This window comes from Carassius carassius, chromosome 5 (genome assembly GCF_963082965.1).
Source record: "Carassius carassius chromosome 5, fCarCar2.1, whole genome shotgun sequence".
NCBI classification, from domain to species: Eukaryota; Metazoa; Chordata; class Actinopteri; order Cypriniformes; family Cyprinidae; genus Carassius; species Carassius carassius.
Window position 1 is genome coordinate 14,684,823 of NC_081759.1, and position 18,541 is coordinate 14,703,363.

The 18,541-nt window shown below is 38.3% G+C and overlaps 1 protein-coding gene across 9 annotated transcripts in view; it reads right to left on the reverse strand.

Moving 5' to 3' along the window:
* Positions 1-18,541, reverse strand: part of LOC132140827 (acetyl-CoA carboxylase-like) — a 74,665-nt gene that overhangs the window by 4,684 nt on the left and 51,440 nt on the right. For all 9 annotated transcript variants that reach the window (XM_059549840.1, XM_059549839.1, XM_059549838.1 and 6 more), the window contains 9 exons: positions 8,139-8,282; positions 7,947-8,067; positions 7,279-7,375; positions 6,466-6,562; positions 6,247-6,382; positions 5,985-6,162; positions 5,143-5,255; positions 506-660; positions 166-336 (listed from right to left, as the gene is read on the reverse strand). In XM_059549840.1, coding sequence (XP_059405823.1) covers positions 166-336; positions 506-660; positions 5,143-5,255; positions 5,985-6,162; positions 6,247-6,382; positions 6,466-6,562; positions 7,279-7,375; positions 7,947-8,067; positions 8,139-8,282 — 1,212 coding nt within the window. The remainder of the gene's footprint in view (positions 1-165; positions 337-505; positions 661-5,142; positions 5,256-5,984; positions 6,163-6,246; positions 6,383-6,465; positions 6,563-7,278; positions 7,376-7,946; positions 8,068-8,138; positions 8,283-18,541) is intronic.

Genomic DNA, 18,541 nt, shown 5'->3' on the forward strand with positions numbered 1-18,541 from the left:
TGGTTAAGCTATATATTTGACTTTTAAAGTGTAATATATATATATACACACACACACACATACACGAATGTATACTACTCACTTGTACTGTCATATTTGTATAAGACTTTTATTGGTGATCTGGAGAAAATATATTTTTTTATTCAATAGTTTTTGGTAACCTACTTTCACCGTTCCCTCTGCTTCCACGAACCAGCGGCGGAGCATGGCCTGAACCTGCCCGTCTGTCAGCTCACTGTTAGCACACTGGATCTTCCTCTTAACCGTGTCCTCCAGCAATAACCGCCGCAAGCGCCAATAGAAGAACAGTCGAGATGTCTGCCACTCCAGGACATCCTGAACACACACAAGTCCAGATTCATTTATGACATGGTACTTTTGTATTCATATTTCTCCATAGTTAAAGAATCAGAAAGCTCAAATGAAAAGGTGTGAATCAATGAACTATCTAAAAACAACCACTGCGGGTAACAGCAGAGCATACTAATAAGAGTTGAGTACTGACAGTGATGACTCCTTTCTCCTGCATGCGGCCTGGTGTGTCATGAAGGTCGGCAAACTGCACGGCTACTTGATGATATATTGGCAGCAGGAACTCTTCTCTCTCTTTCAGTTTATTCTCCAGCTCTTTACGCTCAGACACACTCAACTCTGGGGTGCCTGAAAACACACACACAAACACAGAGAATGGACTAATGAAAAAATAAAAAAATTATGAGGACAGTACCAAAAAAGTAACAGATACATCAGCTTACATTTAGCCATTTCACGGTGTCTTAAGTTAATTATATTAATTAAATTAACAGACATTCAATTACGGTTTCTTTATAATAAAAACAACAACAGCAAAAAGTTGATTATTTAATCGCATGGAATCGATCTTACTGATATAGATATCGTACCTCAAAGTGATGATGTTACAGACCATTTCCTTGTATCTTGCATGCTGCATATCACTGATATTAACTATATGGCTCAGCGTTACCATCTGGGCAGAACTATTGTTCCAGCCACCAAATACAGATTCGCAAATAACCTGCCTGATTTATCTAAACAACTAAGTGTATCCCAAAATACACATGAACTAGACGAAGTGACTGACAACATGGACACTATTTTCTCTAATGCATTAGAAGCTGTTGTCCCCATCAAATTAAAAAAGGTTAGAGAAAAATGTATATACTTTGCCTTGTTATAACAGTAATACACACTCTCTCAAGAAAGATACTCGTAGTCTTGTGACTACAAGTGGAGAAAAATGGAGAAAAACTAACTTTATAGTTTTTAGAATTGCATGGAAAAACAGTATGTCCAGCACAGTGGCTAGACTAACAAATAACATGACGCCACCCAATTCAAATATTCCATCAACCTTTAATAGTAATGAATTTCTTCACTGATAAAATAGATAACATTAGAAATACAATAATAAATGTAGATTCTACAGCGTCTAATACTTCAGTTTCATCCATCGCACCCAAAGATAAACTGCAGTGCTTCACAACTATAGGACAGGAAGAGCTAAATAAACTTATCACTGCACCTGAACCAACAGCGTGTTTATTAGATCCTGTACCCAATAAATTACTGAAAGAGTTGTTACCTGTAGCCAAAGAACCGCTTCTCAATATTATTAACTCGTCGTTATCTTTAGGTAATGTGCCAAAACCATTCAAGCTGGCGGTTATTAACCCTCTTATTAAGAAATCACAATTAGATCCTAATGAACTGGCAAATTATAGGCCCATTTCAAATCTTTCATTTATGTCTAAAATTTTAGAAAAAGTTGTGTCTGCTCAATTGTGCTCCTTCCTGCAAAAAAAAATGATCTGTATGAAGAATTTCATGTTAGGTTTCAGGCCCCCCCATAGCACAGAAACTGCACTTGTTAAAATTACAAACAACCTGCTTCTTGCGTCAGATCAAGGCTGCATCTCATTGCTAGTTTTACTTGATCTTAGTGCTGCGTTTGACACCATAGATCATGACATACTCATAGATCGATTACAAAACTATACAGCTATTTAAGGGCAGGCTCTAAGATGGTTTAGATCCATTAGCTACCATTTTGTTTATTTAAATGGGGAGTCATCTCATTTATCACCAGTTAAATATGGAGTGCCACAAGGATCTGTCCTAGGTCCTCTGCTATTTTCAATATACATGTTGCCCCTTGGTAATATTATAAGAAAATACAGGATTAGTTTCCATTGTTATGCTGATGATACTCAACTATGAACAGGGTTTCCCATACATTCATTAATTTGTGGCGGCCCGCCACAATATCAACGCTGACCGCCACGGATTGATTCAGATTTTAAAACTATTTAATATGGGTACAATTGTATTTTATTGTAGAGCTGCACGCTGCTTGCTCCCTCCCTCTCACAAACTGAAACGGAGGCACGCACGACTAGCCCCTCCTCTTCGAACACGATCTGAATCAAAACATGAGCATGCGTTAGTTACAGATGTTGCCGGTGCTTAATGCTTATTCCCCCAGCGAAGATTCCAGAATCAATCCGGAGTTGAATGGTTAGTAATGAACACTGTTGCTCAACATAACTCTGAGAAGTTAGTCTATGTTAAGCGCTATCACGTTTCCATTACAGATTCGCGCAAAACTTTATCGATATTTAGAAGAAAAAAACACTAAACAATTATTGCGAAATGACGGCGTTTCCATTAACCGATGTTATGCAACTAAAACGTCATTTTTTCCCTCTCGCGATCAGTCACTCCAAAAATCATGGCAACAGACGTTGGTAGGTTTATATATATCACAGCCACCAGACTAGACATTATATTATTATTATCTCCAGGTTCAGGTTGGTGTGTGTTGGTTTTTGTCCACCTCAATCTCCAGGTTTGTGTGTGTGTGTGTGTGTGTGTCCACCTCCAGGTCCAGATTGGTGTGTGTGTGAGCCTGTGTGTGTCTGAGGCTGTGTGTGTGTGTGAGAGTCTTTTTGAATGTTTGAGTGTGTGTGCCTGTGTTTGAGTGTGTCAGTAAGTTTGTGAGTTTGAGTGTGTGTCCATCTCCAGGTCCAGGTTTGTTTTTGCAAAATTTGCAAAAAGAAGTCTGTGGAGCAGTCATAGCATAGAAAGTGTAGCAATGGCATAGCAATGTAGCAATAGCAATGTCTTTAAGGTATCTGACACTAAGTGTTGGTAATGGAAATGTGTACTTGTCACTAAAAATATATGATATATTTATGATATATACATACATATATATATATATATATATATATTTAACTTAGTTCATGCATTCATGACTTCTAGACTGGACTATTGTAATGCACTTCTAGGTGGTTGTCCTGCATCTTCAATAAACTAGCTACAAGTAGTCCAAAATGCAGAGGCTAGAGTCCTTATCAGGTCAAAAAAATATGATTATATTACCCCAATTTAACAGTCTCTGCACTGGCTACCTATTAAGTTCTGTATCAGTTACAAAATATTATTACTTCCCTATAAGGCCCTAAATGGTTTAGCTCCTTAGTACCTAAATAGCCTTATACCACATTACAATCCATCACACTCTCTAAGGTCACAAAACGCTGGACTTTTGGTAGTTCCTAGGATAGCAACATCCACTAAAGGAGGTAGAGCTTTTTCGCATTTGGCTCCCAAACTCTGGAATAGCCTTCCTGATAATGATCAGAGTTCAGACACACTGTCTCTGTTTAAATCTAGATTAATAACACATCTCTTTCACCAAGCATTTAAATAATGCATCTCATAATTTGTGACAAATGAGCATTATTATTCTTTAGCTTGGGTTAAACCAATTAATTTTAATTGTTTGGAACAGCAGCTACGACAATTATGTCTCTATTTGTTTCCTGTTTTGCCTTTTGGATTTGACTAGGATTTACACAAGCTCCAGTCTGGATCCAGAACACTTGAGAAGAGATGATGCTGACCCCTGAGTGGACCTCAGATAATGCTAACCCTGAAACAACATACAGACTAACAAATATTGCTATAAGTGTGATTGCATCATATAATAATCGCTGTTAATAGTGTTCATCGTCTGGTTGACTGTCTTGTATTAATTTTTCTGACAATTTCTGTCATGCACAAAAACTAACAGTCACCACTGATAAGCTACAACTAAATATTGTAGAAACTTAATTTTCTGTAAAGTTGCTTTGCAATGATTTGTATCGTTAAAAGCTCTATACAAATAAACTTGAATTTAATTGAATTATTATAAATAACTTAATAATGAATTTTTATAATGGATTTATTTTTGACTAGGTTTTAGAAAAGCTGCATTACCTAAAACAATAGTTAACTGAATAGCTTTTTTATTTTAATTGTTATATTTTTGGATGAGGTGGCATTAACCAAAAGAAAAGTAAAGCAAACAGTGCAGTTTTTAACTAAAAATAAAACTATTCATATAATTTTTATTAACTGAAATAAAATAAAATATAAATATTAGATAAAATATTTATAAACTTACATTTTAGTGAAAATTAAACATTGTCCTGCATTTAATAATAATACAAAAATACTAAAACTTAATTAAAATAAAAGCTAAATATAAACATACTATAATAATGTATAAACAATACTATAAAAACATTGGGAAGCATGTAATTCCTTTTTGATGAACAATTTAGAATAACACCTACTGGTAAACAGTGTAAAATAAATGTGCATTAAAATTGTTAATTTTGATTTCAGACTGGCTAAAGTTAATGAACACAATTCTGCTATTTTGGCATCCATGTGTTAGTCCCTCATTCTGTACATGAAAATCAGGAAGAATCACACCGCTAGAGTGCTGCCAACCGAGGAGCTCTTTTGAATCTCACATCAGCCTGTGGCTGTTCAAAAGAGATTGATCCCATCACAGCCAATCATTCAGCGTGGCTGCCTGCAACACTACAGGCCACTGTGGTGGCACAGTCCATTTTAGTGACTGCTGACGGGGTAATCGATCGAAGAAGGTACAGAACAGCAATGCGAACTGATTGATCTGAGACTCCTGTGATTGACACTGCTCCTCAGGGAGGAGAGAAAGGGTCGACACCATCAGCAGAGTGCAGAGATGAAGTGCTTTAATATAACACTCATACACGCCCAATAAAACAAAATTTCAAGGGAGAGACCGCATTGTGAGAAACATACCCAGTCTTTCTGCAAGCCCCATGTATATAGGGTCCACCCGTCTCATGGTCTTCACCAGGTCTTTTTTACGGAACTTGATCTCCACCGTGCCTTCAGGCTCCAGCACACCACCGCTGCAGAACGCACACACTGATCAATCAATTTATTCAAATAGGTTATTAAAGTGAATTTGTTTGAAACAAATTCAATGATTTTCTTCCATCATTACTCAAAATGGCTTGCTTGAAAGGTCGGACACGACTAATTAAATTTTATATTTATTAAAATTTTTGGTGTTTTTTTTCTTAGTTTTCTGTTTTAATGTAGTGTTAATACACCGTTACATAAAATAAAAGAATGCACAATGATAAAACAATAACAAAACAAATAAACAAAACTATACAAAACACAACCAAACAACAAAACCAAATAAAACCAATCCCATCAAAAACAACAAAGCAAAACAAACACAACAAACATATAAACAACCAATGCAGTGTTAATACACTGTTACATTTACATAAAATAAAAAAACAAGATGCAACGCAAAATGACAAAAAAACAAAACAAAACAAAAAAACAAAAGCAAAACAAAACCAAACATGCAGTGTTAATACACTGTTACATTTACATAAAATAAAATAAAAAAACAAGATGCAACGCAAAATGACAAAAAAACAAAACAAAACAAAACAAAAAAACATAAAAACACAAAAGCAAAACAAAACCAAACATGCAGTGTTAATACACTGTTACATTTACATAAAATAAAATAAAAAAACAAGATGCAACACAAAATGACAAAAAAAACAAAACGAAACAAACCAAAAAAATAAAAATAAATAAACAAAACTGGTTCTTACCGGCTGTCCTTATCCGCATACATCTCCATGTGGCGAGGGTTGATGGTGGGGTCTATAACGACCCACGATCCTCCCCTGAGCTCTGCTTGTGGAGGAATGTACACCAGCACTGGCTGTCTGTATTCTCTCAGCCCGTCTACTATATATGCTCCAAACTTTAGCACCTGGTCATACATGTCTGAAGACAGGAGAGCATAAGGTATTAGCAGAGATAATCATAGTTCACTAAGGTGCATCCTACTTCATTTCCGGTATTACTGACCTTTCATCCCTCCAGAGAAGCCCCTCCAGTTGGCAAACACCATGAGTGGAAGCCCCTCCCTGTTGTAGTCTTTAATGGCCTGTGCTGTCTTAAAAGCAGAGTCAGGGAACCACACTTGCCCTGCTTGTTGGATGATCTACCAGAAAAAGTACAGAACACTGCCACTTAATGCCTTTCGGAAAGATGACCAGAGTGTGTAAAGTGTTTCCAAGTGATCACCTTGGCTTCTGAGTCCAAATTGGCTGGGTCTGCTGGGATAGACAGCTCCACTGATCGGGTTTCCACTGCAACTACTCCAGTTGGGATCCCGCCCAACCTACAAATGACAAGTCAGAATGTTTGTTACACAGGGACATATTTAATATAATATAGATATATATTTGATACAATATGAATTTTCACATACACACAGTATAATTTTCTTCCTGTCACACATTTAAGGTCTTTTTTATTATTATTTTAATGTTTGAATGTGTAAATTAAAAAATGTAAAAAGAAGAAAAAAAGCAAATTAAAATAAATTGCAAAATCAAGCTTTATCATGCAGACAAATACTCTAAAAGGTAAATAAAACTGACACATCCATTGTCAATCTGTATTTTGGCAGACAACTAAAAAGGCATTGAGTAGAAGACTGATGTGAAACTAATGTTCCCCACAGGAGCATTCAAAGTGCATTTATCAGAGCAGGACCTTTCCAATTGACAAACGTTGCCCTTTAGAAATTGAGGTCATAGGTCAACACAAGTTCACTGAGGAGAGTAAGGGCTCAGTTTGAGTAGTTAATCATTAGAAAAACAAGTATTTGCGAATATACGCCATTGCATGTGCAAAAAAAAGAAAAAGAAAAAAAAGATAATGCATATTTCTCTAGAAAATGCCTAGTTCTGAGAGCTCTACAGCAGCATAATTTGTTTGCTTTAGATAACAAGACATCAGACCAAGGGACATCTACAATGACATTGATGAAGTTTTAGAACTTGCCTAAGAGTCCAAATACTTTTTGGGGCCAAAGTATTCATTGGTGCTTACCTGGCCCGTCCTACTATTACACTCTGTGCCCACGGCTGCATGATCTCCAGAAAAGAGCCGTGGTCAAAGAACCCGCTCACCCATGCACCCTTAGTGTCTGTATGGAAGGAGAGAGACCGTCAGAGCTGTATTAGTACCCTATCTTCATCAGAGATATGCTGAGCTTAACCGAGGAGAAGCACATGCTTGCTGCAGGAAGAGGTTACCATTCAATTACACTGAGACCTGTCTCTGCACTGAGACAAAGATTTTTCTTCCTGCCACCAGCTCTCGATATCTCCCCACCTCACTGTGGCAATTACACTGATGTGTAATCTGTCTCGCCAATAAAAAAACACTCCATATATCCCAGAGTGTCTTATCTCTGAGTGAGACCTAGTGCTGAGAGACCTAGTGCTGTGCCTCAAACATAAACCCTCAGACCAAACTCATTCATTACTGGACATTTCCATTTAACAACACATTCCTCAGCAAAAAACACAAAATAACACTGCAGGAGGCCTCAACAAATTAACAAGTTGAGCTCTTTTGACAGCATAATGTCACTGATATAGGAAAAGGTAAAAATTAAGTACATATAAGAGGGTCCATGTTAAAAAAATCAAGTGACAGATGCTATTAATAGAGTTAAACATGTAACGAGGTCTAAAGTTGCAGTATCTACTCACTCTGACTGGGACGTCCTGCTAACATCCAGCGTGGGTCATAAGGTGCCTTGGTAGGAACAAACTCCACTGGCCGATCGATGGGATCTTTAGCACTGAGCATTGGCACAGGACTCAACTTATTCTGAAGGAGAACGGCACTGTTGAGACTCTAAATCACATTCTCCGGGTTACATTTCACAGTGTTCTGCATACCTTCGGCATGTAAGATACCCAGAGCAGTAATGTAAACACTCCCTCAAAATCATCGCACACAGTGGTGTGTGTGACTCCATTATTGTGCATGATCTGTACTCCACCCAGCTGGTTATTGGAGGTGTACACTTCGCGACCCAGAACCTGTGTAGAAAGAGCAATGGTTTGAATGAAAAAGTTTTGTTTACAAGTCACAAAGCTGCAACACTGAATACTTCTGTGTTTTTTTTTTTTTAGTTTTAAGGCATTTAGTGTGAAGATATCCTTAAAGGGATAGTTCACCCAAATAGCAAAATTATGTCATTAATAACTTACCCTCATGTTGTTCCAAACCCGTAAGACCTCCGTTTATCTTCAGAACACAGTTTTAAATATTTTAGATTTAGTCCGAGAGCTCGCAGTCCCTCCATTGAAGCTGTGTGAACGCTATACTGTCCAAGTCCAGAAAGGTAAGAAAAACATCATCAAAGTAGTCCATGTGACATCAGAGGGTCAGTTAGAATTTTTTGAAGCATCGAAAATACATCTTGGTCCAAAAATAGCAAAAAAATACGACTTTAATTCAGCATTGTCTTCTCTTCAGTGTCTGTTGTGAGAGAGTTCAAAACAAAGCAGTTTGTGATATCCGGTTCGCGAACTAATCATTCGATGTAACCTGATCTTTTTGAACCAGTTCACCAAATCGAACGGAATCGGTTTAAATGGTTCGTGTCTCCAAAACGCATTAATCCACAAATGACTTAAGCTGTTAACTTTTTTAATGTGGCTGACACTCCCTCTGAGTTCAAACAAACCAATATCCCTGAATAATTAATGTACTCAAACAGTACACTGACTGAACTGCTGTGAAGATAGAACTGAAGATGAACACCGAGCCGAGCCAGATAATGACTCGTTCACGAGTCAAGAACCGTTTCTGTCAGACACGTCCGATTCGAGAACCGAGGAGCTGATGATACTGCGGATGTGTGTTTCAGTGTGAAGCAGACTGACACACAGAGCGTCTGAACTGAACTGATTCTTTTGGTGATTGATTCTGTGCTAGTGTTATGAGCGCGAGTAAACCAATAGCTTGAATCAAGGGCAATCATCGCCAATGACGTCATTACATCGATCGCAAAAGAACCGGTGAACCATTTCTTCAACCGGTTTATTGAATCGAACTGTCCAAAAGAACTACTGGTGATCCGAAAACCGATGCAACCGGTTCTTGACTCGTGAACGAGTCAGTCTACGTATTGTTCGTTATCTGGCTCAGCTCGGTGTTCATCTTCAGTTCTCTCTTCACAGCAGTTCAGTCAGTGTACTGTTTGAGTACATGAATTACTCCGGGATATTGGTTTGTTTGAACTCAGAGGGAGTGTCAGCAACATTACAAAAGTTAACAGTAGGGTTGAAACGATTCCTTGAGTAACTCAATTACAAAAAATGATTGAGGCAAATTCCTCTGCCTCGAAGCCTCTTTTAATTTATTTTAAATCTCACGTCAGGTTCTTTCGCAATGATTTTTTTTAATGTGACAATGCGTTTATGTCACCCACAAAGCGGAAGGAGACACAAGCGCGGAGTCTGAAATCGCATACTGCTTGGAGTCAGCAATGTTTTGATTTGAGGGCGTGGGCAAAAAAAATGTAAAGAGAACGTCGTGGTGTGTGTCCATAGACCTGGCATACCACAACTAGGGCCCTATGATTTCCGCGATGCAGAAAACGCGGAGGGAATCGCGGAATCCAGTCATAAAAACGTAATTTACAGTTAAACGCGGAATGGCACGGAATTTGCCAAATTTTGAATTAATTAATCAAAAATAGGTCATTGCACTTACATCAAATCACGATATGGACGAATTTCTGTAAATATTAAGCCGGAACAGTCTATTTAAATATGAATCCTGCATGTTCTGCGTGTCTCTGTTAATGAATGGAGCAGAAGCGTGTCTTCCTTTATTACACACACTGAAGCGCGCGTGACGCTCCGGTGATTTCAGCGTCTGCTGTCTCAGTAAATAAGACGTGAACACATGAACAACTTCTGCAGAACTGCTCTGACAGTCACTTCATGAGCATTTGACCGTTTGATTTGAGTAAAACTAGTGTCACATCACATACACAGAACTGTAAAGGTACGTCAACCTGTCAAAATAAAAGTCCGGTTAAAGACTATTGTTCAGCAGAATGTACATAGACTACCAATAAAAAAAATAATCAAACATTATTTTTTTTAAGGTTTAATCACACAACATTTCTTCCATGTTTTATATTTAATAGTAAATTCCCTTTGTTTACCAAAAAGTTAAGTTAATCGAATGATTCATTCGCGAACCGGATATCACAAACTGCTTGTTTTGAACTCTCTCTCACAACAGACACGGAAGAGAAGACAATGCTGAATAAAGTCATATTTTTTGCTATTTTTGGACAAAGATGTATTTTCTATGCTTCAAAAAATTCTAACTGACCCTCTGATGTCACATGGACTACTTTGATGATGTTTTTCTTACCTTTGTGTACATGGACAGTATACCGTTCACACAGCTTTAATGGAGGGACTGAGAGCTCTCGAACAAAATCTAAAATATCTTAAACTGTGTTCCAAAGATAAACGGAGGTCTTACGAGTTTGGAACAACATGAGGGTAAGTTATTAATGATATAATTTAGCTATTTAAGTGAACTATCCCTTTAAGAACATATTAAGCTTTGGTTGCAGAGTTTTATCTGTGAAATGTTCTAAACATTAGTTGAAGTGGTCATGAACGGAGAAATCTAATTTCCCTTAATTATGCAGCCAAGTGATGATATCTCAGATCATTATTTAGTTTTGTGCAAATTTCATATAGCCAAAATTGTAAATTCTACTTCTTGTTACAAGTATGGAAGAACCATCACTTCTATCACAAAAGACTGCTTTTTAAGTTATCTTCCTGATGTATCCAAATTCCTTAGTTTCTGTTACATCTTCAAGTTGTTCTGAGGTTTTGGATATGCTATGGACTCTCTTTTCTAGCACTTTAAATACAGTTGCTCCTTTACGCTTTAGGAAGGTTAAGGAAAATAGTTTGACACCATGGTATAATGAGCATACTCGCACCCTTAAAGAGAGCAGCCCGAAAAATGGAGTGCAGCTGGAGGAAAACAAAACTAGATGTATTTCGTATTGCTTCGCGGAAAAGTAACCTATCCTACAGAAAAGCATTAAAAACTGCTAGATCTGCTCTTTTAGAAGAAAACAAACATAACCCCAGGTATTTATTCAATACAGTGGCTAAATTAACGAAAAATAAAGCCTCAACAAGTGTTGACATTTCCCAACACCACAGCAGTAATGACTTTATTAACTACTTTACTTCTAAAATCGATACAATTAGAGATAAAATTGCAACCATTCAGCCGTCAGCTACAGTATCGCATCAGACAGTGCACTTTAGACCCCCTGAGGAACAGTTCCACTCATTCTCTACAATAGGAGAGGAAGAATTGTATAAACTTGTTAAATAATCTAAACCAACAATATGTATGTTAGACCCTATACCATCTAAGCTCCTAAAAGAAGTGCTTCCAGAAGTCAAAGATTCTCTTCTGACTATTATTAATTCCTCATTGTCATTAGGATATGTCCCCAAAACCTTCAAACTGGCTGTTATTAAGCCTCTCATCAAAAAAACACAACTTGACCCCAAAGAACTAGTTAATTATAGACCAATCTCGAATCTCCCTTTTCTGTCCAAGATACTAGAAAAGGTGGTATCCTCTCAATTATATTCCTTCTTAGAGAAAAATTGTATATGTGAGGATTTCCACCGTATCATAGTACTGAGACTGCTCTCCTTAGAATTACAAATGATCTACTCTTATCATCTGATCGTGGGTGTATCTCTCTATTGGTTTTATTGGATCTTAGTGCTGCGTTTGACAATTGTCCACAACATTCTTTTGCATAGACTTGAACACTTTGTTAGCAGTGAATGAAGATGTATCATATCGATCACTAGTGCAGTATGGAGGAGGGCCGCTACTCTTCACGCTTTATATGTTACCCTTGGGAGATATCATCAGGAAACATGGTGTTAGTTTTCACTGTTATGCTGATGATACTCAGCTCTATATTTCTTCGCGGCCCGGTGAAACACACCAATTTGAAAAACTAATGGAATGCATAGTCGATATAAAAAAACTGGATGACGAGTAATTTCTTACTGCTAAATTCTGAAAAAACAGAGGTGTTAATTATAGGACCTAAAAACTCTGCTTGTAATAACCTAGAACACTGTCTAAGACTTGATGGTTGCTCGGTCAATTCTTAGTCATCAGTTAGGAACCTAGGTGTGCTATTTGATCGCAATCTTTCCTTAGAAAGCCACGTTTCTGGCATTTGTAAAACTGCATTTTTCCATCTCAAAAATATATCTAAATTACGGCCTATGCTCTCAATGTCAAATGCAGAAATGTTAACTCATGCATTTATGACCTCAAGGTTAGATTATTGTAATGCTTTATTGGGTGGTTGTTCTGCACACTTAGTAAACAAACTACAGCTAGTCCAAAATGCAGCAGCAAGAGTTCTTACTAGAACCAGGAAGTATGACCATATTAGCCCGGTCCTGTCAACACTGCACTGGCTCCCTATCAAACATTGTATAGATTTTAAAATATTGCTTATTACTTATAGAGCCTTGAATGGTTTAGCACCTCAGTATTTGAATTAGCTCCTTTTACATTATAATCCTCTACGTCCGCTACGTTCTCAAAACTCAGGCAATTTGATAATACCTAGAATATCAAAATCAACTGCGGGCAGCAGATCCTTTTCCTATTTGGCGCCTAAACTCTGGAATAACCTACCTAACATTGTTCGGGAGGCAGACACACTCTTGCAGTTTAAATCTAGATTTAAGACCCATCTCTTTAACCTGGCTTACACATAACATACTAATATGCTTTTAATATCCAAATCCGTTAAATTATTTTTAGGGTGCATTAATTAGGTAAACGGGAACCAGGAACACTTCCCATAACACCCTATGTACTTGCTACATAATTAGAAGAATGGCATCTACGCTAATATTTGTCTGTTTCTCTCTTATTCAGAGGTCACCGTAGCCACCAGATCCAGTCTGTATCCAGATCAGAGGGTCACTGCAGTCACCCGGATCCAGCACGTATCCAGACCAGATGGTGGATCAGCACCTAGAAAGGACCTCTACTGCCTTGAAAGACAGCGGAGACCAGGACAACTAGAGCCCCAGATACAGATCCCCTGTCATGATCTTGTCTCAGAGGACCACCAGGACAAGACCACAGGAAATGAAATGATTCTTCTGCACAATCTGACTTTGCTGCAGCCTGGAATTGAACTACTGGTTTCGTCTGGTCAGAGGAGAACTGCCCCCCCCAACTGAGCCTGGTTTCTCCCAAGGTTTTTTTCTCCATTCTGTCACCGATGGAGTTTTGCTTCCTAGCCGCTGTCGCCTCTGGCTTGCTTAGTTGGGGTCACTTCATCTACAGCGATATCGTTGACTTGATTGCAAATAAATGCACAGACACTATTTAACTGAAGAGAGATGACATCACTGAATTCAATGATGAACTGCCTTCAACTATCATTTTGCATTATTGACGCACTGTTTTCCTAATGAATGTTGTTCAGTTGCTTTGACGCAATGTATTTTGTTTAAAGTGCTATATAAATAAAGGTGACTTGACTTGACTTAATCTTTTGACATATAGGAGGTCATTGTACTATGAGAAGAAAGTTTTGAGTTCTGAAACTTACAGTAATCTTTTAGTCTAAAAACAGCTTATATTGAAGCAAATCTGCCAAAAAGACAGGTTCTGGAATGTGCCACTTTATGACATAATGTGGATAACCCGCAGAAGATCAACGCCTGCTTCTAAATCAATGCCTGTTTAGCCCTGCCCACCAATTTTGTACATATATTGTAAATAGCGAGAGAGGCAAACTTTTTATTATGTGGTCACTATTGCTTTGTCTGTTATATCATTTGATACAGGCCCGTAGCCAGCTATGAGGTCACTGAGGTTCAGACCTCATAAAATTTTTAATGTTCAAAACTAACAGCAAATTAGTCATTCAGAAAGCAAATTTTAAACTCCTCATATGAATGGCTGCAAGACATGTCTAACACAGTTCAGACAGTTTGCAATAATATTTAGCATCCGTGGTATGTAAATGATCACCGTGAGATGCCGCCAGAGTGAATGAGTTGAGAGTGAGGGCATGGGCACAGTCTCCGTGTTGCCAGATCCAGCTATTATAAGCATTTGTGGACTTGTCTTTTTCACTTAATTTAACACTTTAGGAAAATTATCGATTAGGAAGTTTCGGTTTAGGGACAGCAATATTTTTATCTTTGTTTTATGTTTGTTTTAATAGCAATATCTGGCAACACTACATCGCTGGCACTTAAACTGACAGTAATGATAAAAGCCAATGGACAGGTTATTGCTGACAGAACCCGACATTCAGGAAACAAAAAAATTATAATGATATTATCCGTCAGAAATGTTATAAAAATTGTCAAAAACAGTATCATTTAACTCTAGTACACCGATCTACTGAACAAGTAGGTTACAGAATGAAATGAAATACGTAAGCACTAGTCATGAAGAACTTTATTCTATTCAGTATAATAGTTAAATTTTCACTAGACAATGTTATCAGCTATATAGCAATGGGTATTAATTAAAACTACAACAGTAATATGCATTGTTGCATGAATAATAAACAACCGATAGCCTAAAATTCGCAATTTTGAGTTCCAAATGGGAAACATAACAAATCTGTGGAAGCCAGAATTCTTGCTGGTTGGTAGGGGATCAAATACTTATTTCACTCACTGAAATGCACATCAATTTCTAACCTTCATATAATGTGTTTTTGGACAAACTTACAAAACTTACAAAATCAGCAGGGGATCAAATAAATATTTTCCACACTTTACAAAGCGAAGACCAATGGCAGTTTAAAGGCGATTAACATCTGTTTTGAATCACCAAAATTAACTTCAAAAAACCTTTGCTTTGGCCAAATTTTGTTTGAAATTATATCAACCATTTGTTCTTCAATGTGTCTCAAAGTATATATCTAGTCAGCATTTTTGTGTTGTCTCTAGTCTTCATGTAGAATGATATGCCTTTATGTGAATTAGTGATCACTCGGCTGCACACCAGTTTAAGATTGTGGAACCATCGATTTCATAGTAACCCCTGCCCATAAATAGCATATAAAAAAAGAGCTGTGGTTGGTCATTTAAAGTGAAAGTGTGAAGTGACATTCAGCCAAGTATGGTGACCCATACTCAGAATTTGTGCTCTGCATTTAACCCATCCAAAGTGCACACACACACAGAGCAGTGAACACACACACACACTGTGAGCACACACCCGGAGCAGTGGGCAGCCATTTATGCTGCGGCGCCCGGGGAGCAGTTGGGGGTTCGATGCCTTGCTCAAGGGCACCTAAGTCATGTTATTGAAGGTGGAGAGAGAACTGTACATGCACTCCCCCCAACCTCAATTCCTGCCAGCCCGGGACTCGAACTCACAACCTTTCGATTGGGAGTCCGACTCTCTAACCATTAGGCCACGACTTTCCCCGACTTTCCCATTCTTGCTTTAAATGTTGGTCAGGCATGTCCCACTAAGCCTTTTTTATTACTCCCATCTGACTATGGATTCAGGAGTCAAGCTACTGCGCTACCCCGTCAAGTCGCCCACAGGTCAAGAATTGCAATGATGGTCAAAGTCTAAAGAACTTCATCTTTGACCTTCATGACCATCTGAACAATTCCCATGACATATAATTGATGATGCCACCTTGAAAATAGACTGAAATCAGACTGTTGGGTGATTCTTGGCCAGAATAAGCTACAATGTACACAAGACTTTATGTTGATTAACAGTGATGTTAACAGTGTGGGTGTGACTGTTGGACAGTGTTATTCTTGCTTCCTGCTTGCCTTGCTGCTGGTTTGTGATCGTAGCTCCATGTAGCTTTGTATTTCTGTAGAACCTCTATTTTACTAGCAATCTCTATTGTTTAAAGTGCTAAAATATAACTTAACACCCACCATATTTCTGATATTATCTATCTATCTAATCTGATTAATTCGATCGTTCACTTTTATTCTAAATCAGCGCATCTGCAGTGCGTGAGCACTTGTTAGCTTGTCATTACGGTTTCCATTAGTGCCTATCGCGGTTTTCTTTTTTCCTCTCCTCTCTCTCGCTACTCTCTCGCTCCGGTTTTTCACAAGTTCATCAAACAACTGTGGTAAGAATTTTTCATCAAGCACGGTGAGAAATGGCTTCTCCTGCTATTGTTATTTGCACCGCTTGCCACATGTATAGTTTATCTGTCGGCGACGAGGGGTTCACATGTGATAGATGCATGTATGCAGGGCAACTGGGTGACTGTGAGGCGGCATAGTCACGGGTCAAAACACTGCTATTCTGTTTCGATCAGAACATTAAACAGGTTCTCCCCACACAGTGACACAGCCATTGTGAGAAACCTGATGAAAGTGCTCTAGTTATTGGCGATTCTATTGTACGGTATGTGAAAATAGAGACGCCAGCCACCATAGTTCAATGTTTACCGGGAGCCAGAGCGTCTGACATCTTGGCAAATTTAAAAGTGCTGGCTAATGCTAAACGTAAATACAGTAAGATTGTTATTCACGCTAAAGCTAATAATGTTCGACTTCGCCAGTCAGAGATCAATAAAAATAAAATTAAAGAGGTGTGTGAACTTGCAAGCACGATGTCAGACACTGTAAGACACTGGTCCCCTCCCTGCTTACCGTGGAGATACATAGCAGATTGTCATCACTCAATGGCTGGATGTGTAAGTGGTGCCCGCAGAATAACATAGGTTTCATAGACAATTGGACTAGTTTTTGGGGCAGACCTGACCTGTTGAAAAGAGATGGTCTACATCCCTCCTGGGGTGGTGCCGCTCTTCTCTCTAGAAATATGGCACATTGTCTTAGAGTCTGTACTTGGCTAACTGGTACCCAGGTCAGGAAGCAGACAGACTGGTTAAACCGACCGTCTGCTAGCCGCCTCTTGCCACAGAAGTCAGTTAATTCTCAGCACAGATTCTTAGAGACTCTTTCACACTATAGAGACTGTGTCTGTTCCCCGAACTAGAAAATACAAAAAAAAAAGTCCAAACCAATTTAAGAGTAACAATTTAATTGAGGTTCAACAAATAAAAAACAGATGCAATACGGATAAACAAATGATAAAGCTTGGCTTATTGAATATCAAGTCCTTTTCTATGAAAGCACTTTTTTTATATGATATGATCACTGATCATAATCTAGATGTGCTCTGTTTAACAGAAACCTGGCTAAAACCTGATGATTACATTATTTTAAATGAGTCTATTCCATCTAAGCTCCTTAAAGAGGTGCTTTCAGAAGTCACAGATCAACTTCTGACTATTATTAGTTCCTCCCTGTCATTAGGATATGTCCCCAAAACCTTCAAGCTAGATGTAATTAAGCCTCTCATCAAATAAACCACAACTTGACCCCAAATAACTAGTTAATTATAGACCGATCTCGAATCTCCCTTTTTGGTCCAAGATACTAGAAAAGGTAGTATCCTCACAATTATATTCCTTCTTAGAGAAAATGGTATCTGTGTGGATTTCCAGTCAGGAATTAGACTGTATCATAGTACTGAGACTGCTCTCTTTAGAGTAACAAATGACCTGCTCTTATCATCTGATCGTGGTTGTATCTCTCTATTAGTGCTATTGGATCTTACTGCTGCATTTGACACTATTGACCACAACATTCTTTTGCATAGACTAGAAAACTTTGTTCGTATTACTGGAAGTGCATTAGCATGGTTCAAATCTTACTTATATGACTGCCATCAATTCGTAGCAGTGAATGAAGAGGTATCATATCGATCACTAGTGCAGTATGGAGTACCTACCTCTTTAACCTGGCTTACACATAACACACTAATATGCTTCTAATATCCAAATCCGTTAAATGATTTTTAGGCTGCATTAATTAGGTTAACTGGAACTGGGAACAATTCCCATAACACCCGATGTACTTGCTACATTGTTAGAAGAATGGCATCTACGCTAGTATTAGTCTGTTTCTCTCTTATTCCGAGGTCACCGTAGCCACCAGATTCAGTCTGTATCCAGATCAGAGGGTCACTGCAGTCACCCGAATCCAGTAGGTATCCAGACCAGATGGTGGTTCAGCACCTAGAAACGACCTCTATAGCCCTGAAAGACAGCGGAGACCAGGAAAACTAGAGCTCCAGATACAGATCCCCTGTAAAGACATTGTCTCAGACGAACACCGGGATAAGACCACAGGAAACAGATGATTCATCTGGACAATCTGGAACTGAA